At 43.7% G+C, this 22543-nt stretch overlaps 1 protein-coding gene across 1 annotated transcript in view; it reads right to left on the bottom strand.

The window, feature by feature from the left end:
• The window catches only part of NFXL1 (nuclear transcription factor, X-box binding like 1), a 680877-nt gene that overhangs the window by 232530 nt on the left and 425804 nt on the right, over positions 1 to 22543 (bottom strand). The window contains exon 16 of the mRNA XM_086962681.1: positions 8092 to 8113. Coding sequence (XP_086818807.1) covers positions 8092 to 8113 — 22 coding nt within the window. The remainder of the gene's footprint in view (positions 1 to 8091; positions 8114 to 22543) is intronic.

The following is a 22543-nucleotide window of genomic DNA, read 5'->3' as shown; positions in this document are numbered from 1 at the left end:
GTCCACCCTTGGCTGGGGTACTTACCACCCCCTTGTGGACCCTGGTGCTAGTCCACCGGTCCGCCTCTTTAGCAAGCTCACTGGGATCAGTTAACTTGCTATCCAAAAGATGCTGGCGCAGCTCTGGGACACATAAACTACTTAAGTGCTCCCTACTAATCAAGTGACACAACCCCACATAATCAGTAACCTTGCTGCCCTTCATCCAACCTTCCAGTGCACGCGTGTACATACTCACACACTCCACCCAAGTACTTGAATCAAGCTTCTTGAAGTTCCTAAACTTCAGGCGGTACTGTTCAGCAGTGAGCCCATACCTGAGGCACAAAGCCTCCTTCATGGCGGAGTAGGATAAAGCATCCTCTGCGTCTAAGGGTGCCAAAACATCCCTCCCAGAGGCCTCAAAATGCTTCCACAATCCTGCTCCCCAATTCCTCTCAGGCACTTCATTCATCTTTAAGGCAAGTTCATACGCTCTGAACCACGCATAAATATCCTCACCCCTCTGATAATTCTGTACCAGATCCTTTGGTATGTATACCTTACCCGCCTGTACTGGTTGTGCGCTGCCACCATTAGAACTGGACACCCTCTCCTTATCCTTATATTTGATGTCCAACTCCTTCATGCTCCTCTCATGAGCCAATTGGAGCTTCTTCTCCTCCAAAGCGAGAGCATGCCTTCTCTCCTGCGCCGCTCTCTCCTGCGCCTCTCTCTCAACTTCCAGGCGCAGTTTCTTCTCATCGGCGTCTGCTCTGAGTTTCAAAAGCTCAATCTCATGAGCCCTAGCTCTCTGATTATCCTCCAGCTCCTCTGGAGAAATAACCCTACTGGAATGGTTGCTGCCAACCTTAGATGCTGACCGCGCTGGCAAATCACTGAGCAAAACAACATTCTCCTGTGTGCCGTCCACTTCAGTAGCTTCTTCTGAGACAACATGTTTGGCCTCCCACCAGGCCCTCAGAGATTTCTGTAACTCTTCCTTGTTTGCGCTGCCCTTCACTGGGCATCCAAGCTGTTTGCAGAATTGTTTCAGGAGATCCTTTCTGTAGTTGTACAACTCCTGAATTGCGAATTCCACTTCCAATTCTACTCTCACGCTTGCCGCGTTCAAAGACATGATGCTTCCTAACCTTTTCCACAAAAAGGTTTCACCAAAAAGAAAAAATCTTGCGCAACCTGTGCTGCTAAACTAGACTAGTGATGTACAAGAAATCACTGCAGGTCAAGTGCAATTATTAGTTCAAAATCCGCACCGCTGTCCAACAATGTTAGAACCGGGGGTCTCTAGTTGGCACAGGTAAGTACCTTAGACCAAGTAGGGACCCTTGCTTCTAGTCAGGGTGAAGGAATAACCCTCTGAGATAACCCCCGCTCACCCTCAAGGTAGCATGGCGCGAGCAGTCTAGGCTAAACAGAGGCAACGTGGATAATACTTGCACTTAACACAACAATAATCCCCCATCCACCACAAACTGAGACCACACAGGTAAGTATCTTTTATAAAAATATATAACTTTATCTAGTTTCAGCAAGGTAAATCAAGCAGTTGCACGATAATCACTTCATTATTAAAATGATGCACTTAATCTTAATGGTGGTACTTAGTTTCAGGAAGTTCTCAAAAACAATGTCTCTAGTCTCTTCTAATCAGGTATTAAAAATAATGCCCCTGATTTCTAAATGATGCGCTCTAAAAACGAGCAGTCCAAACAATGCCAGCGTTTAAAAGATATGCCAGTGTTATTCTGTTGACCATGCTCTTCAAATGAGCCAAGGAACAATGCCAGCGTTATTAAATTATGCCCCCAATGGTCCCCTGGCTTCAGGGACCACAAGCGCTCCTAGCGCGTCTCACCCGGTATCCTCAGGGAGGGGGGACTTCTTTCCCCGTGCTCGCGGTGACGCGGGTCCCCCAGGGGCACCTCGCGGGGGAAGGCTCAGTGCTGCTCCCGCCCGGCCGGTCTCCGGACGCTCTCCGCCCGCTCTGGATCCTTCACAGAGCAGCGGGGAGCAGAGACGGCAGGCCAGGGGCTGGAGCACTTGTGGAGATCCCTCGGCGGGATCAGGTCGCTTCCTCCCGGGCCCGGCGGTGATCGCGCTGGGTCTTCGGCTTCCTCGGCTGCCTCGGCGAAGGCAGCCAATCCCCTCGCGGCTCCTCAGTCGAGCCTCCACAGCACCCGGGAGTCAGCCAATGGCAGTGCGGCTCCCGGGATAAACAACGATGACGCGCCGCTCCCTAGGCCAATCACGGCCCAGCACTGCTGATGACGCTGCGCCGCACGGGCCAATCCCGTCGCGGCGTTAGTGAGGGGGCTCGGCTCCCTCCACCAATGGGAGCGCGGCGGCTTCGTTCTTCGCCGTCTGAGCTCCGATCGGGATGGCGCTTCAGACAGAGGTTCTCTGGCCCCGGGCAGCGGCGGTGATACGGCCAGCAATTGTTTTTCAGCGCTCCTTGCGCTGCAGAGGCTCACAGGTCTCCGGTCTGCCCCACACACGTGTCGATGAACACGTCGACCTTGGCAATGCAGCAGGCTGGGTCAGCGCGGCGCTCTCAAGCAGCAGAGAGCAGCCAATGCGCTAAACAGGCAAACCACACGGTTTCACGATCTCCTCGCCACACAGCAGCTTCAGGGGGGGCACAGCAGATTCTTGTAGCCTTGGGCAACCTTTATGTTCCTGGGTTGCAGACAGGGAGCCAGCTCTTCTCAGGCCCTTGGAGATTCAAGTGGTAGACACAGCATACAGCAAAGTCTCTCTAGTTTCAAGCAGGCAGGGACACAGCCCACAGCAAAGTCCCTTTCTCCTCCTCAGCTTCCAGTGATACAGCAGAACAGGTCAGCCCTTAGAGCACACAGCAAGGCAATCTTCCTTCAGTTCTCTCGCCGTCCTCCTTCCAGCCGAGGGTCCTTCTTGATTGTAGAATTTTAGAATCTAATCTTCTGTAGTAAAGGGTCCTTCCCTTATACCCCTAAACGCCTTTGAAGTCCTTGGTGCAAGGGGGTCCTTGGCTCTGGAATGTTTCTGGCGTTCTTCTTCCTGACAGCTTCAGGGCCAGAGGTGACAGCAGGCCGGCAGGGGAGTTAGCCAGCACGGTGGTCAGGCAGGCACAGCCCAGCACTATCAGGCGCTTCTCTCTCCCCTTCCCCGGGCAACAGATGTCGCCTTTCACCCCTGGGCTGACTCCAACCCCCTCCGGGGCCCTGCAGCTCCTGTCATGCAGGCATTCCACACACACAGGCCCAAGCACACAGAAAGGTTTAACAAAAGAACAGCCACTTTCTAAAAGTGCTATTCTCAACCCCAGGATCCAAAAACAACCTTCACTAAAAGATGTGTCATTTAATTCTGAGTTCAGGGATATCTTTCATTGATGTTCCATCTTGTTCCTATAGGGAGATAGGCTGGGGTCCAATGGGACCAGACTCCCCATGTTACCCTAGGGAGCCTTACAGCCCTACAGCAGTGAGCACACAAAGTGGCTGCTGCTCTCCACCAGTGCATGTTACCTGCACTAGTACATGCTCTCCCCTATCCATACACTGCACCCTGCCCAGGGGGGTACCTGGAGCCTTCCATAGGGGTGGCTGATGTGCACAGACAGGGGAGGGTTAAGCCCAGCCAGTGGGGACACTGGCTAGGCGGACATGGCAGTCCACTGACTGCACACAGGCCCTGCGCTGGCAGGCCTGAGACACCATTTTAGAGCTACTCATGTGGGTGGCGCAATCTGCGCCGCAGGCCCACTAGTAGCATCTGTCATCACCAGCCCTGGCACACACAGTGCACTTGACTAGGGACTTCATGGTGATACAGATATGCCAATCAGGTATACCCAATCAATATGACAATTTACAGAGGGAGCACTTACCCTCTGACACTGTTCAGCAGTGGCAGAGGGTCCAAAGCATCTAAACCAGCAAAAACGAAATCCAGCACAGCATCAAAAATACATGAGTCAGAGGCAAAAAGATGGGGGAATAACCACGCCAAGGATGTCAGGTCTAACAGCCCCCAAGCAGCAAAAAACAGCCTGCACACTGACCTGTCAGACCAGCCCATCAGGCGCTGCCTGTTTGGCTTATAGGCCAGGCCAACACTGCTTTCAGATGAAAAACCCTTAGAGGCAAGTCCAGAGATCACCATCTCCATTTCAGATGCTTACTTTCTTTGTACAATTTAATTTTTAAGAACCTAACAATTATTATTAGCTTATTTTTTGCACAGATTTTGCTGTACCATAAAACTTTTAAAAAACTGGGCTAGAATTATTAGTCGTCAAATTAATGGTAAAAGCTGATGGAGTGCACTAGAGAACATTTATCTGATTAAATTTGGAATTGTAAGATATTTTCTGTAGCACATCCCACAATAAGTCTGATTGCTATACTTATTTAACAAACAGTCGATGTAATGCCAAATTAATGTGTCCAATGTGATCCTGATTTCCTACCATTGTTATAATTTTAGTAATCGGAGGGATTCAGAGACTCAAACAAGTAGCATAAAAATATATTTTCCAGAACGTGCTTTTTTTAATGAGTGATCTTGAATAAAGTCTGCTAAGAAATTATATTTTAAATGATGCCCCTCATTTTAAAGGAAGACAGACTTGCTATCCTGTTCTATCCTTTTACCCTGTCAGAGAAACATTACTTTTGATTATTCAGCTTTGCCTCGAAACAGTACATGAGAAAGTTCACGACTGTACTAATCTGACTAAGAAATGCTCTAGCAGTCACAGGCTCAGAGTTCAACTCAACATCAGGGGAAACTTGGGCTAAGTTCTATGGAAAAATGGCAGAGTAACTAGTTTAAGAGCTTGGACACTAATATACACTATTTGAATATTAAAACAAATATGCTCATGATGATCACCAGAATAGCATTGGACCAAATCTGCATTACAGTTAATTTTTGATATATCATGTTCAAGAAAGATTTTAAATTCTGTTAAAACAAATGATCAAATGTGGGAGGAGGCAGAAGGACAAAGAATTTTGAGTTTCTTGGGTGACGAGGAGCAGGTTCCTAAATGAAGACATGATTATCAAGGCAAATTCAGGTATTAATGATTACAAAAGAAATTTACAGTTGCTCATCCTGCAGCCGTACAGAATTATTGTCTGTGAGATGTGCAAGACAGTAGTATCCTAATTCGAAAAAAAAGGCACAGAAAAGTCAGCTACTTGCAGCAATAGTTCTCCATCCAGCAGGTTCTCTCTAGATTCATACTCTTTCAGTAATGTGCGGGCGCCAGGCCAGGCTGGTCCTAAGAAACTCAATAACTGTTATTTGAACCACTAATTTTCTATTTGCCAAAAGCTGAAACATAAAAAAGTAACCGTTTTATGTCAGGTTCCATAAAGAAAGGACCGGTTTCTTTACATTTTTCGATGACATGGGCAAGCAACCGTGACTGAGCCATTTAAAAGCCATTTTTTTGTAAGCATGCATCGAACTCCTTCCAGGAGGGTTTCATGTGCTTCACTTAAGTATGCACTGGGAATCGCTGGCTCTCCAGTTACGATCTAACGTAGCATCTTGAATAAATTACGTTTTTTTGTAGTTATTTTTTCCAGATTTAGTATAGAAAGGGTATGTGTGCAGGCAGAGGCTCTGTTCAGCTGAAAGTAAATTCAAAAAAGAGGAAAGGGAAGGTTGTGGGCAGATAAATATTTTTAAAAGCCCTATTTACGAACAGAATTGTTCCCCAATGCATCCTATGCGGAACAAATGAAAGACTAATCAAATATACATATCGGGCATTTTTTTTTTCTGGGAGCCAAGCTTCTCAAAAATACGAACGTGAACACGTCTTTTTAAAGTTTTTCCTGATCCTAAAAACCTTTTTCCTCGTCTTTTCTTTACAATTTTGCCTATTTAATTTTCTACGCCACGCTTACATCTTTTTCTTTTCCCTTTCCTTTCCGTTATTTTGGCTTGTTATTTAATTTCTATTTCTCTCCTCTGCTTTGGGTTTCTGAATCCTGACTTTCTTCTTTCGTTTTCTATTTCACCGTCACTCACTTTTGTGCAAATATTTTTGTTACAATTCAGTTTGACTTTGTCTAATCTCTATCTAATCACAATATGAATAACCGAACATAGATTAATTCAAAATTTCCAAACCGTGTCGGACTGGGACAGAAAAAATGGCAAGGGCACCAACATTAAAGTGGGCCCCATTAGTGAATCAAATAGCTAAAAAAGTGCTCTACATCTGCAAATCAGGCAGTTTTATACTGTGTGAGGTTTTTTTTTCAAGGTAGTTGAGACTGCGCGTGTTTGCAGGCAATGTTTGTGACAATGTCAGGGATATCAACAGTACAATTTGGCCCCCAAACAGCAAAAAATAACCCGCACAGTGACCTGTCAGACCGGCCCATCAGGCGCTACCTGTTTGGCTTATAGGCCAGGCCAACACTGCTTTCAGATGAAAAACCCTTAAAGACAAGTCCAGAGATCACCATCCCCATTTCAGATGCTTAGTTTATTTGTACAATTTAATTATTAAGAACCTAACAATTATTTTAAGCTTACTTTTGGCACAGATTTTGCTGTAACAGTACATAAAACTTTTTTAAAAACGGGGCTAGAATTATTAGTCTGTCAAATTAATGGTAACCGCTGATGGAGTGCACTAGAGAACATTTATCCAATCTAAATTTGGAAATGTAAGATATTTGCTGTAGCATATCCAACAATAATTCTGATTGCTATTCTTATTTAACAAACAGTCGGTTTAATGCCAAAATAATTTGTCCAATGTGATCCTGATTTCCTACCATTATTATAAGCAGAGCGGAGGGATTCAGAGACTCAAACAAGTAGCATAACAATATATTTTCCAGAACGTGATTTTTTTTAATGAGTGATCTTGAATAAAGACTGCTCAGAAATTACATTTTAAATGATGCCCCTCATTTTAAAGGAAGGCAGACTTGTTATCCTGTTCTATTCTGTTACCCTTTCAGAGAAACATTACTTTTGATTATTCAGCTTTGCCTCGAAACACAACACCTATAAGGTGTTTTGTACATGAGAGTTCACGACTACTAATCTGACTAAGAAATGCTCTAGCAGTCACAGGCTCAGAGTTCAAACTCAACATCAGGGGAAACTTGGGCTAAGCTCTATGGAGGAAAGGATGAGTAACTGTTAAAGATTGGACGGATTTGTTAGCATGAGCTGAAAGCCATTTTGTATTTGTTGTTGTGTTTGCCATGTGCTGCCACGTGCTCGCCATGTGCTCTGTCCTCCCTCAGTGTTGAATGCTCTTGTAATCTGCCTAGAAACTAACTATATTTAGCATCTTCCACCTTTGCATATGCTCAGAATGGCCTAGCTGGTAGAATGCATCTGCTTCTCTAGTATAACTGTCAGGCTATTTTTGCTGCTGTATGGAGAAGTAACTCTCCTCCCACTTGTTGAGCAAGTAGATCTTGCATGCCCATATTAGTCATTTTGCATGTTTACATGAGTCAGGACTGCCCCATGGTCTTATGATGACTATGTAACCCTAAGCATATATAAGGCCCCTGTTTTCTGTACTCCTTAGACTGCCTCATTCAGTTGCTAAGGCTTCTGTGTGACGTAGTCTCCCTCATTTGAGGTTAATAAAGATGTTACTTTTATATTTCAGCTTCTGTGCCAATTTCTTCTTTGTTGGTTTAAAAGGACCAAGTATCAGTGGGACCCCTGAGAAGGTTTCTATTTTCTACATAACTAGTTTTAGAGCTTGGACACTAAAATACAATATTTGAATTCATCCCGGTTTCCCCACTAGCGAAAGGTCTCCCTGTGCCTCAATTCCCTTATCTGCAAAAACTGTGAGCTAAAACACACAAGACACAAAATTAATGCTGTATGAAGAATTAAAATACACTGGAACATTCGGATTGGCCTTGAGATTACTTAGTTTGTGGTGGTTGTTTCCTCTCTTCCCAGTCACACAAGCTGGCTATATTTATACTAATCATTCTATTTTACATCCTGAAAGACCTTTTAACTTTGAATGTGTACACTTAAAAAAACGAAATTGGTGGAATGAATACACAGTTCTTTAGAAAAAAGTGGCCAACAACTCACCTCATGCTTTCCCAGACATTCCCTGTAAGAGAACAATGAGAAAAAATAGAAAAAAGGTTTACTTGTAGACTAATGACCCATAACCCTTTACAGCCATTTCTTATGCTTATGTTACAACAGTGTTACATTAGCTCTAACTACACATTAAAGCAAATATGGTGTGGGCATCCACACATGTGGGATCACACGAAATGTCTGAAATCAAACATAAGGAATTATAGTAGTTTATTTCTCTAATGTGGCTCAGCTACATATTGGTAACCTAGACTCCATTTCTAAACACAATGACACTCAATAGGAAAAATACTGCAGAAAATCTAACACCAGCAGTACACAGTATTATCTAGTTGAATCACATCTCTCCTTCTTGGTTTCCCTTTATCATCGCCATCTGACTGTGCCTGCCTCAGTCAAGCTAGTTCCCTTCTACTCCATCATGCATCCCACTGAGACACCCCGAGTCCTGCTTGGCCCAAGCACCTAACAAAACGTCAAATAGGGCCGCACTATACGGGAGGACCGGCTCTTCTCCCTTCTGTCCCGGGCAAAGGATTTCAACAAAGGGTCTGTCGACCTTAGCACTATGGGCAGTGACCAGTCTAAAACTGCAGCCACTTTCCTCAGAATGTCTGCAAAAGAAGAACTTGCCTCTGTGGCACGACTAGGGGGAGAAAGCAACCCAGAGTCTGGCGAAGAATCTAGCCCACTAGTGTCACCAAGAGCTGTAAGCCAGCTCTCCTCCACTTGAATGTCGGAAATGGGATGAAGAAGTCCTGCCCTAGCCGACACAGATGGACCTCTTAACGCCTCTTCCTGAAAAGGGGCAACAAATTATACAATCCCTTCAGTTTGCAAAGCTGAATCCGCATCAGATTCCGAAGGGGTGCCATCACGGTGGACTTAGACTGGCGCCTCAGACGTCAATGTCGGTTGATCAAAGACCAGCGTCATAGGCAAAGATCCCGAAGAACTGTGAGCCTGTGCCAAAGGGACGTCAGCCAACATCAACTGGCGTTGAGCCATCGATTCCGATGGCACAACCGTCACCGAGGCCAAATCCTCCGATGGCGCCCCACTCACCTCCTTGGGGCCTAGAGGCGCTCCTGAGGGTGATGGGGTCCCAAAGGTCGGGTGTAAGGAATCATAATATTCCCTCATCTGAGCTATCAACGCACCAGCTGCCGGAAATACGGGGAGACACGGAGCGGAGTCATGCACGGCTTCCTCAGCCATCGAGTGGGAGGAGCCAAGGGAGATGGAGTCACCACGTGGTGAAGTTCGAGAAGCCGCAACTTAACCGGCCCTTACTTTTTTACTTCCCTGGAGAATGACGTCCTCCAGGCTGGCTTCGGCTCCTAGATCGACCCAACAAATGTTCTTCCCGGGACGACAAAGACCGAGGCTGGGAAGCCTCCGAGGATCACATTACGCAAGCCATCAACTTCAAATGCCCCTCCTTCAACGATTTCGGCTTTAGCTTCTGGCAGGAACCACAATCCTTGTTGTGGTGGGGTTCACCTAAACACCACATACAAATCGTATGCGGGTCCATCACCTACATATATCAGATACAAAACCCACATGGTGTGAAACCTGTCGACATTTTAAAAGGGCACTCTGGTCCATAGACACAAGGTGTTGAAGTAGGTTGAGATAAAATGGCTCTAGGAACCACTTCTCCGGATCTGCAGTACAGAGTGGATAAGAAGAAACTGATGTCCGTCTGCCGGAAGGGACTTATATAGCTCCACTGACGTCATATCCAGAGACGACGTCATTGGGGAGCTGTATGACGCCATCCCGCCGGCGGGCAGAGGTACTGCTGAAAATGTTTCTGGATCCAGACAGTTGCCTGGAGAGAATTTAAAGTTAAGGAATCGGCTGCTAGATGACTATCAGATCATAAAACCAGTTAAAGGGTCCAGTTTAGGTGAGCAAGAGGATCACCTAGCTCCTAGTCATCATTTCCAATAATAACATTGCTAATAATGAAGTCACTCTTGCACGATAATGAGGATAATTCAAACGACAGTCCCTCTGAGGAGTCATAAAAGGAATCTAGGAGGGCCACTCTGGTGTGTGTCAGAAAGAGACATAGGGGAGATAACAAATTAGCACAATCCCTTGGCAGAGAGCATAGGCTGCAGCATTTTAGGGACATGTTTGACATTGTGTCTATTATGCACATTTGAATGTCTTCTTGCACACTACGCTCCAGTTATGCCTACGTTAGCCTCTTGACAGAGACAACATAAACCATCTACATGCTGGATGTCAATAACCTCAATAGGATTCAAAGATGCATCTGTAGTCTAGATTTGCACCAGTCTTAAATTATATTGGCACATTTTCAAAGGATCCCAAGATGGGGACAGTAAGGTCCTGGCAGACATGATAGAATAAACTGTTAGACATTTTGGGTCGGCTTGCAAAGATACAGAGTGTGGCTGAAATGGCCAAAGAAACAATATTTCGAATAAATCTGTTGGTGCTCTCTGGGTCCGCGCAAGGAGCCCTCTCATTTTTGAGTAGATCAAAAATTGAGGCATCATGCTTTCACGGAGGCTAGCAGGACATCCGAGAATGGTCTTTAGTGGACGCATTCATTAAAGAGAAAGATTTGCAAAAAAAGTATAAACTGTGAAACGGTGCAGGCCTCCATGTGCAAACTTTTTGTTCCCGTCATTTTTAGAAGTTGGAAGTGGCAGGGGTTAGTCATTCAGTTAGACAAATCATCGGCTCCGGCGGGCACAAAGAAAGGACAAAATACTACTTTGGACATTTCAACCGAGTCACTTGCCAAAGTACAGAAATCTTTACAGGTGAGCCCTTGACGTTCCCAAGTAAGAGTGAGTTGGGGAGGCAGTTTCTTTACAGGTAAACAAAGATCACAACTGATGCATGGGTGATAAAGACAGTCTGGGGTTCAAGGGTAGAGATTCCGTGCACATCTGGTACTTCTAAGGCCCATCAAGGTTTCCTAAAAAGGGCACATTTTCAAGAATAATAAGAACCTAAAGTGGGAAACCAAAGATACTATTCACCATAATTTTTATTCCAGAATGTTGTTTGAGCAATATCTTGGTGGAAAAAAAAGAAAAGATGTTCGGGCCCATAATAAACTTAATGGCGCTAAATGCATGGCTGCTTGATAGGCACTTCACAGGGTTTCTCCAGTTCCCATGGAACAGACTTTTATAGGGCTTAAGGAACCCTCGTTCAGGCTGTAATTTGTCCATTATGCTTATGGAACTTCATGAAGAAAATGATCAGCGGGGTGGTCAGAAAGAGAGCTTATTTTGATATGATTTTCATGGTCCAGGAGCAAGATGCTTTTAATACATGGGTGCAAGAGCCAGTGAAGCTCCTTAAGGCTCTGGGATTCCGATCATTTGGAAGAAATCAGATGTGATTCCCAAAAGCAATATGAAATTCCTGGGACGTTAGTTTATTTGTTATCAGCAACCTTACAGCTCCCGGGACAATTGCCACAAACACTACATCTCAGTAACTGTCTCTGGTACTTGGAGAAGAGAAGGCTATTGCAGGATGCCAGAACCAAGATTTAATGGTGACTGAACCACATGGTACCATGGTCTGTAAAGACCTTTGTGCACTATGCTAGGATGAGGCATTCTGTTTGGAAAACTATGCATTGAAAAGAAAGTGGTCAGGAGCTGAGCTTTAAGCTGCCTCCCTTGAGGCTCAGTGTCTTCTGAAGGACAGGGCCATTGCTTCACCATCTTCAGAATAGATCATGTTCAATTGTATTGGTAGCATGAATATCGTGATCTTAACATCAGAAATTGTTTCCCAGGAGTGTGTGCAAAAAACCCAAATTGTAATGGTCAGATTTCCATTGTGCAGGTTTGTATAGGATTATTCAGGCATCCCCTTATAACCGCATCACGGGCAAGAGTTTTTGCTCCTTTTATCTGGAGAAAAGATCCTTGTTAACAGCTGAGGTAAGGGGTAAGAAGTTTGGTTTCCAATTGGAACTCAAGTTTCCTGAAAGACTTCAGTGACTGGTCACTGCATTTACACAAGTACTCTGCTATTGTGGACAGGCAGGGTCGAGCATTCAAGAAGATATTTGCATCCTGGATCAAAGCTCAACTTCAGGTGTCCTAAGGTTGAAAGCCAGAACCAGAGGCTTTTCACCAGGATTTGGAGAGGGGCCCTAAACATGTCTTCCACCCACCCATCCTGATTCCGTTGCCCAGGATAGACGGCAACTGGCAAATTTGATTCTAGTGATTTGGATATGAAGGTCTCCAGCTTGGTTTTCCATCATTCTGGAACTTTCTCGTGATTTTCCACTGCTACATCCCCAGTTTCCAGAACATCCACTAATTCAGTCTACGCATGACACGTCCCAGCAGCAGCACTCTTTCTTTGCTAGGTCTGCAGAGACAATGTGAGGAAAGTAAAAGTAGATACAGGCCCTCCGAAATCAAGGGCACATTCAATTTGCTTTTAAACACATCAGGAATTACAGGAAACCATAGCCAAAATTGGCTGCCAAAACCGTAAGACCTAATTCACTACTTGTATTGAATGAAGTCTGACCAGCATATATCGAAACCTACCCACTGGAAGTGCACTCCTAAAGGAGTAAAATTTTTTCATTGTTAAAAACAATTCTTTTGTTAAAATAAAATATCCCACAGCTAGTAATTGCTGTACTGCCTAGTTGAAAGCTCTGCTGGTACTACTGTCCAGCAGCATTTCAATTATGCTTTGGTGCCAGTGATGAACAAGTTACTTACCTTCGGTAACGATGTATCTGGTAGAGACCCAGCCTAGACACAGATTCCTAAACTTAGAATATCCTCCAGGCGCCATTCTGGATCCGGAGATTTTTCACCAGTACCTCTGTGCGCCGGGGTACGGCGTTGCCTGGCTCCGCCCTGACGTCATCCACGGATATGACGTCAGTGGAGTCATATAAGACCCTCCCGGCACGTTGACATCAGTTTTCTACTGTGAAACTATTTTGAATGTTTAATGTCGAGCAGTTAATGTATTTATCCATCTTTATGTAGCAGCTCTACTATTAATCACATCATTCACAGCACCTTGAAAGCGCTAGCATTATAAGATGGCTTAGGCTGTTTCTTAAAAAAAAAAACTAGCTACCATGTGGTTTTAAACTTCTATTAATGGTTCACAATTATGCATGGAATAATTATATATTTTGGACTAACCGGACATTATTAAATTGAATATCCACTGCATTATGCATGTGAGCATTTTTCACGGTTAAAGTGCAGGCAGTCCATTATTATTATTGCTGTGATTCTAAATTTTTATTATATTTGTATTCCATGTGTATACCTTGTGTATATTATTACACATGCTGTGTTTCAACTACAGCTGTATTTCTTTGATGTTTATGACGTACATTGTTTCTATGTCTATGATTGTGACAGCATATAAGGTGCTTTTAAAATGGTGCTAAAATAGATTGATAAAGGCTGCTGGGTCAGCCGAAACGCATCTCTCTTTGCTTCCTGAGCTGAGGATGGCTTGATGAAATAAAGAAGCTTTTTACTCCGCAGCTTCGTGTGCGTACTCTCTGTCCGTATGGAGTGGGAGGTGTTCCGTTATATATATTTATATCAAAATAATTTCCTTTCAGGCATAGAGTGACGCATACATTATGCAAACAAAGAAGCAGAGAACTGTGGGTAGTTCTCAAAGGTAGACACATGGAATATTTACAGCTCGGCAAGGATAGCACTGTAATAATCCTATGCTTAAAATCTTTGCTGTAGAAATGGTAATATACTTTGTCCCTTCCTATCTCTGCATGGATGGCACTGTCCTAATCCTACGCTTAAAGACTTTGATAGAAAAGCAGACATTTGACGTGAGCTACCCAGAGTCCTCTGCTTCTTTTTTTGCATATATATATATATATATATATATATATATTCCAGGAATAATCCGATGTAGCGCAGAGCTTTCGATCAGCTGCAAAAACGGACTCGAACCCAAAGTTCAGTGCAAAGATGGTCATTTATTCAGCAAGTGGTGTTCCCATAGTCATCACGACGCGTTTCGCGCTTTACAGAGCGCTTGATCACATGACACAGGTGATCACCTGACACACGTTTAAATACAGTCTACCAATGTAAGTCAAACTACAAATGCAATACAAATGGAAGAGTTGAATCCCTAAGGACTACTCACATTGTTATTTTGATATCTGCTAATGCATTTGCCAACTATAATTTAGTGAGACATATTAAAGCATTGTAGACATAAACAAAACATGTGGAATAAACATTTGGTGATAGTGATTTAAAAGTGAGTTTAACCAAAGAAATATTCGTGAAATAGGACAAAAACAATTGAAATTAATTGTCGGTTAAAGTGCGATATTTTTAGATGTTCGAAATCTTACAATAATACCTGTATAGTACTTTAATCACAAGAACCATAATATTTAAACAAGTACACATATGGAGCCCCACATGTTCGTACATTGCCATATAATATGTGCAAACTTGAAGGTCATGGAGAGTACTATAAAGTGCTGGTGCAAAAATAACTAGATAGCTGCCAAGTTTCTGAGGACAGGTTCACCTATAGTAGAAACGATATTGCACAGTGGGTATAAAAATATAGTCTCTGTAAAATACATGATACAATCCCAGCGCTTGTCGTTCTACCAGTAATAACATTAGCAATGTGTACAGTACTAGAGAAGATATAATGTTATTCATGTAAAACCATTTGTACAATTTACCAAAAGTAACCCAGTGATTAGGAGACATAAAAATATTCATAATTCATATATAGACCTATAAACACCTTAAAATGGTTGTTTTTATAAAAGGCTAAAATAAATGAATACAAGTAATATGTCTAAAATCCTCACATAAATAGATTGTTAAAATCACAAACTAATTAATATATATGGTATAAAAAAGTACAAATGACATAAAAAATCTAAAATATTTCTCTGTGTTTAAAAGACCCATGGAGCACTTGAGTAGGTTGTATGTTAAGGGAAAATCATTTTATATATATACTTTATCATAGGCAAGTATATAAATCCTCCGTGATGTTTAGGCCTGAGGGATGCTTGGTATTGAGTTCAATGATATACTGTGTCTCAAGGCGGCGTAGTTTGTCTTCTCTGTTGCCTCCTCTCCTACTGGCCTGTACACAGTCAATAACATAATATTTGAGGTCACTGCTTCTAGAGTTATGTTTTGACTTAAAATGCCTCGCTACGGGATAAGTATTATCCTGATTCCCAATTGCTCGAAGATGTTGCAGGATCCTTTTGTGTACTGGGAGCTTGGTGCTCCCAACGTACAGCAGGTTGCAGGGACATATTAACACGTAGACAGCAAATTCTGTCTTACATGTTAATAGTTTGGTAATTTTATGTTCCCTGCTGTCAAAAGGGGAATGGTAGCTCTTTTTGTTGATGGCTTGTTGGCATGCCTTGCAGACTTTACAGTTGTAAAAGCTGTGTGAGTTTGATACCAGGCTGATGCTTCCAGTACCTCAGGACTGGTTTTGACCAGTTCATCCCTCATTGACTGCCCTCTGCTGTATGTTATACTGGGCCTCTTAGGGAGATCCCTCCCTATCACTGGGTCACTGAGGACTAGTGGCCAGTTTTTGCTAATGATTTTAGCTATCTCCTTATGTTGGGCATTGTACTGTACAATAAATCTGAATTCAGAGTTCATTATGACGGTGTCCTCAGAGTCTGTTGTTGAGGATAAGTTACCCGCCAATAAAAAAGATCTGTCTTTCTGATTAGCTTTCAAAATTGCCGCATCTACAATTTTGGGGGAATATCCCCTGGCTGAGAATCTTGCTTTGCTCTCCCTCTGTGCCAAGTCTAGATCAATCTGCCTGCTGTGTATCCTTTTAAGGCGTAACATCTCGCCATAGGGGATGCTGTTTATGAGGTGCTTAATGTGGGAACTGGTGGCGTGTAAGGTAGAGTTTCCAGCTGTTACCTTACGATGTAATCTTGTCTCTATTTTACCCTGTTCTATAAACACCTCAGTATCAAGGAAAGTAATAGACGACTTGCTCAGTGTAGCTGTGAACTGGAGGTTTAAATTATTGTTGTTGAGGTCGATGATAAAATTCTCAGCTGATAACATATCCCCCTTCCAGATCACAAAGAGATCATCAATGAAGCGTAGCCAGGTAACTACCTGGGCCCGCATAGTTGTTGAGTGTAAGACCATGAGGACCATCTCCTCCCACCAGCCCATGTGAAGACATGCGTAGCTGGGGGAGAAGCTGGCCCCCATGGCCACACCCAGCAACTGCCTGTACATAAGATTGTTAAACATAAAGACGTTGTTGTCAAGACACATTTTAACCATTTCTAGCAACATCATTCTATGATCAGGCATGTTGGGTAAGGATCTTTGCAAATAGTGGTCAAGAGCATTAAGGCCATCTAAATGTACAATGCTGGTATACAGCGAGCAGACGTCTAGAGCAATGAGTATGTAGTTTTCCTGCCATTGAATATTTTTTATTTTATTCAAAAAATCGCTCGTGTCGCTGACATATGATGGGAGGTTTTTGACCTCCCCCTGTAGGAAAAAATCTACATACTGAGACATATGTTCTAAACAGCTGTTGCTAGCTGAAATTATAGGGCGTCCAGGGGGATTTGTAGGATTTTTATGCAACTTAGGCAGAAAATATATAGTCGGTACCACAGGGTAGTCATTTCGTAGGAATTTGTGCTCCTGATTAGTGATGAGGCCCCTTGATTTCCATTTAGAGAGCATTTTGTTGCAATTTAGGTACATATTTTTAAGTTCTGTACTGGAAAATCTGGTGTAACACATTCTGTCATTCAATTGTAGAAGTGCTTCATTCACATACATTTCTCTTTGGAGCAACACAATGTTTCCACCCTTATCTGATGCTCTGATAATTACATTTCAATTGCTCTGTAGTTTAGAGATAAGGGCCCTGTAGTCCGCTGTTTCTTTATTGTATTTGTGTCTGCCCCTGTGTATTCTGATATTCAGATCTTTTAGTTGGTTGGTAACTTGTTCGTGGAATAAGTCTATGGAGTCTTTAAGCATGATTGGAGTATATGTGGACTTAGCTCTGAAACTGGTTAGGGGTTTCTTTATCTGTTGATTCACAGGTAAATTGAGACTTTCAATTCCAGTCAAAGATACAGTTTGTTCATTGTCATGGGGTATACTCGACCCCCACATTTCCGCCAGTTCTCCCATTAATGCCTCTGTTGCCTGGCTGGCGCTATTTTCTTCATTTGCTGGCAGGGGTGTATGTGCATTTTCATATTTGTTCAATGTGAAATATTTTTTGAGTTTAAGTTTTCTCGTGCTTTTGTAGATATCCAATCTCATATTGACATAGTTAAAATCTCTTTTTGGACAATAGGTTAAGCCCAGGCTTAGAATTTCTTTCTCTTTTTCACTGAGTTCAATGCCTGCGAGGTTGACAATGGTTTTATCAACATCCATGGGAGTGATTAATTTTTGTTCCACCCCCCTCTCTTTTTGTTTTTGTTTTTCCAGTTTGCGCCTGTGTTTGTTTGCTTTCCTCCGCTCTCGTCGTTTGATGTTTTTTGCATGGCGTAGTGTTGTTGTCTTGTCCGAGGGCGCAAGGTTTGTCTTCTGTCCTCGCAAAAAAGGGCCAGCTCTTCGTCTAGTGTGTTTTTAGGTCCTGCTGCCCTTGCCTGTTCATCCTTCTCCTGATCACTGTCGGGATTAGAACTATCCTCTGACACGGATGATACAGTAGCATTTTTATCAGTGTTGGTGATTGTTTTTTTAGTAGTAGTAGTGATAGCTCCTTGTTTGCTTGCTTGTTTATTTTTTCTTAGAGCCTCATATTTTCTAGAGAAGGTAAAAATTTGACCTGTTTCATAATCAGTTTTGTCTCTGAAGAATTTATATGTTTTGCGATTTTTTATGATGTCTTCCTCTTTTTTTAGTCTAATGCACAATTCCTTTCTAAGTTTGGTCGCTTCATCCACATCATTAAGGGCTTCAATTTCTTCATTAATTTTATTAATTTCCTCCAGCAATTCGGTTCTGTCCAATTCTGCATGCTTAACTAAGATTACCATGAGTCTTTTGGAGTTGTCAAGATTGCAATCAGCCCATTCGCGCATTAGGGCAGGATTCGGTTTGTCATATGTAGGCGCTAAAAGAATACCGAGCCCACGAGGCACTCTATTCACATCTAAGTACATTTTCAATGATCGCGCCTCCCACCATTTGCTCTGTTCTGCGCGGCTTTTTTTCTCCAAAAGTTTGAATTTTTCTTTAATTGAACTACTCGATTCCTTGTTTACATTTGCAGCACCACTCTCCTTTGGTGGTTCTGATTGTTTTTCATCGAACATCATTAATGCCGCACTCTCTCTCTCTTGAACTGTGTCAGATGACATGGCGGGAAATCACCAAACAATTACGCTACTGCAGTTATGGCTTTTAAATATGTACGCGACGGGTTTTCAAAAGTTCTTTTATCCCCGGTTTACGTATAAGCCTTGCACAACTTCTCACCCCCTGTGTAGGCGACCTTGCAGTTTGTAACACGTACCTCAGACGTTCAACAGAACCCTGCTGTTTATATTAATTGTTTTCACCTCCTCTGAGTTTGCCGGGACACCATGACAGCGGTGCAAAAGGGCAGGATCAGAGGTTGTCCTGCACGGTTTATATTATTTTTTGAAATGATGAGGTTTGGCCTTATGTGCAATTGGTCTTCAATCATTCACGCCAGATATTTTCTAAAGTGTGTCATTCCCCACAGAAAAAATGTGTGGCCATTGAGCGCTTTAACCCCTTCGAGGGGCACCTGCCGTGCGCGGATGACAAGGCCAGCTCGTCATAAAACAATATAAAACAATAAAACCCAGCGCAGGACGGGAAAACGCCTAGCAGCCATGGGGTTAATCAATTTATTTATTTCTCTGACCATGGACAATATATCACTTGCCTTCATTGTAAGCTACACTAAATACCAGATATCACCAGACTGATAGTAGCTGCATATATAATATGTTTACAAATGGCCACCACATTGATGTGTTGACATTTAGTCCTTTGTTTATTTTCATTCACAATGTGATGTCATGCACTTTGTTTTTGTAGTAACTTTATTTAAGGTTTTGAGTTCCATGCATTAATCACCCGTGATCAAGGCGAGGTGATCGCTGAAACGCGTTGGGTTTGTTCCATCCCTCAAGTGTATATGCTGGAATAAATTAACTTTCATTGCAACTCTACGTGGATGTTATATTTTATCGGAGCGGAGTGCAATTGCAGAAACATGCTTTTTGCAGTGAAACCTTTATATGTATGTATGTATATATATATATATATATATATATATATATATATATATATATACACTAACCATATAGAGATGTATGGAGGACAATGAGCATCTAAGGATAACATCTGGCAGGAGCCATGAGCAGATCGACCTAAGCACCTGCCTGGGAAGGTCATATGAAAAGTAAAAATGTGCACCAGCAACGTGTCCGGCATAGAACCATCTGCTGACAAGTAAAAATCCAGATAGGGTCTGAAACCTGAGGAAAGACAAAGGACAGAAGCACTTCCTAGCACCAAAGACTAAGGAATAAGCAATAACACAAGAATCAAACACAACCAAAGCTGTGGCGCAAGTTGGACCAGCAGGCCCTCCGTGCCTGTGAACATGTCCAGTGTGTTGTAACATACCGTGCCAGAACTGAAATTGGAAAATAAGCTGTGTCCGAAGTGGAAAGATCAACAATCTCATCAGAGAAAGACAATGGCTGTCAGTGAAGACGGCCATCTGAGGCAAAATGGCGGAAACACAGCAAAACGCTGAAACGACAGACAATATAGAAAGAGAAGACTGACACGAAAGACATCCCAAGCCAGAAGCTACTAGCTGTACAACGAAGTGGGCACATAAGGGGTGCTTTTCCACTGAGATAATCCTGGATTGAGTACCTAGACTGTCCTGTCCCTGCACTACAAGGGATCAGTGAGTGCTCCGGCACCAGTGTTTAAGTGTATTTATGCCCTTGTCCTGATGAAGCCCATAGAAACGAGTGGCTGAAACGCGACTGCGTCGACACTCTAAGAAGGAGTCTGCCTTAAAGTTTAAGTTGGTTTACACTCCAATATAAGCGCCTGTATAAATAATCAGTTAGAGGGTGATATACCTCTGGCGCGGTCTAGGACGTCCTAGAAGTGTATCACTTTGATGTAAGAGTGTACACGTTGATATTGTCTTACACTTGTAGAGATGAATGCCAACTAGGTTGTTTCATTGTTGTATATTTTTGTTTTGATATTTCCTTTGTGCCCCACCTTGTCTTTTGATACGTATATATGTTTTTGTGACCTGTGAATATAACTTGTTCTAAAAATCATTTTTGAAACATCAGGGTTATTGGTTGACCCCTGATTGAAAATAAATATTGAATCGATCCCTCTGTACTTTCTCTTATTTTCCAAATCTTCTGATGTATTTTGCTCATGTACAGGAGGGTCATTTGGGCATAACCCCTGTTTTTTCATAGAAAAGACAGAAAAGGCAAGAAAAGGAGTAAATGTGAGCACACTGGGATGAACCAGTTGTGGCGCTAACCCAACAATACTCTGGAGAGGTCTGCATCCTCGGGGGCAAGAGAGAACTATGGACCAATCGTAAAACATGAACATGTAAACTCCGAAGAGAGTTACGCCACCCTTGTCGGCTTGCCTAGAGGAGAAGCCTACAACAGCAGGAGAAGTGCGAAGAGGCGAAAAACATAGCACCATGAGTCTTTGGCATAAACTATAGTAAAGCTCCCCAGAGAGGAAAAGAGAACAATCCCACGAGGACCTCGCCAGATCATCAGTAAGGACTGGCACCACCCAGGAAGAACATTTCCTGGAGCTTCGCGCTCGCACCACCCAGGAAGGCACTTCCTGTGGCAAGGTAGAATGGCTATACAATAACCAACAAATACCCCACATAGGGTATGTCACATCCTTATAAAACACAAGGAAAAAGACTCGAGATTAGCTCTTAGAGAGAAAAAATGCAAATAATAACAGAAACAGCTGTGCAGCTGTGCAGTCCGTCTGGGAAATAACAGCTTGAACCCAGAGACTGATACCAGAGAAAAGCAGTGACAATACTGCAACTAATGCAAGCAAAACAAAAAGTCCGCAATAAGGGACTAGAAAGAATGCCAATCACTGAAAACCAGACATGATTTGGTGAACCGCTGAGTCAGCATGACTGTCAAAAAGATGGTCACCATCAAAGGGGAAGTCCTGAAGTCGCTCCTGAACATTTTCCGGAAAACTGCCATCATGCAGACAAGCATGGCGACCTGGCCATTGCCGGACCCACAGAATCAGCATGGCTGATCAAACTAGAAAATTTTGCCAACTCCGACCCTCCTCAACCGAGTACGTGAGGGCGAAAGTAGCCCATGGCGTCTTCAAAGCCCGGAGAGCCGAACTTGTGGACGCAAGCATTTGCCGACCACATGTGTCCAACCATCGAGACTCCCTAGTAGGTGGAAGTATCGAAGGAGAGGACAAGGCCAGCGAAGCTGAGGCTGACTGATTGTTGGGACAAACAGACGGTGCCAGCTGGAGCAAGACAGTGATGATGTGCAATAGCACGTTCCACCGGGTCCCCTGATGAGGGCCTCAACCAGGTCCCTAGAAGAATTTTGTACAAAGACTCACTAAAAGTTGCAAGGGCTCGACATCTGCATTGCCCTGGTGGAACAGATCCAACAAGTGATCCGAGGGCAGAGAGATAGAAGGAGGCTGGAACTGTAAAATGTTAGCAGCTGTACAAACAGCTGTCGCAAATGCAGCAGTAGCCTCCGTCGGCATTCTAGGGGGTGACAGCAAATCATAGTTAGGGGATGTTGCAGGCTAACACGTACACCCAAACCCAAAGGCCCACTGTCTGAGGTTGTGCATGGGCCTGCAAAGTGATCCACATCATCATGTTAGGAAGAACGCTCAAGCAACGCAGGTGGGTGGGGGGTTGAACCCCCCAGGTGCCTCATTCCTAATTTGAAAAGGGGTAGTAAAGGACGACTTCACCGTAGAACGACGTCGAGGCGGAGCCACAGCAACGCCGAGGAATGTCGAAGGAGGTTCCATCGATCGCGTCGGAACGGAGTCAACCGGACACCCACCGCGATAGGAGACTGCGGTGGGGAACGGCATTGACTCAGAGACAAGTCCCCTGCAGCGGCCGCATCCAACGTCCTTCCAGGAAGCCTCACGGGGCTGTCTCCTGACGCTGGAGGTGGAGGTGGAATGTGGCCTGATGTTTGAATGGGAGGCCCCACAAGGCCCACTCCCGACGTCGCTGCGACGCCGGAGTAAGGGTACTCAATTGGCGCAGGAGCGAACCCGCCGGCGAGCTCCCAATCTGAGTCCCTATCCCCTCTGCG

The sequence above is a fragment of the Lissotriton vulgaris genome, chromosome 3_1, assembly GCF_964263255.1.
Source record: "Lissotriton vulgaris chromosome 3_1, aLisVul1.2, whole genome shotgun sequence".
NCBI classification, from domain to species: Eukaryota; Metazoa; Chordata; class Amphibia; order Caudata; family Salamandridae; genus Lissotriton; species Lissotriton vulgaris.
Note: the sequence above shows the minus strand (reverse complement) of the source record. Positions and strands in the feature narration are given on the sequence as shown.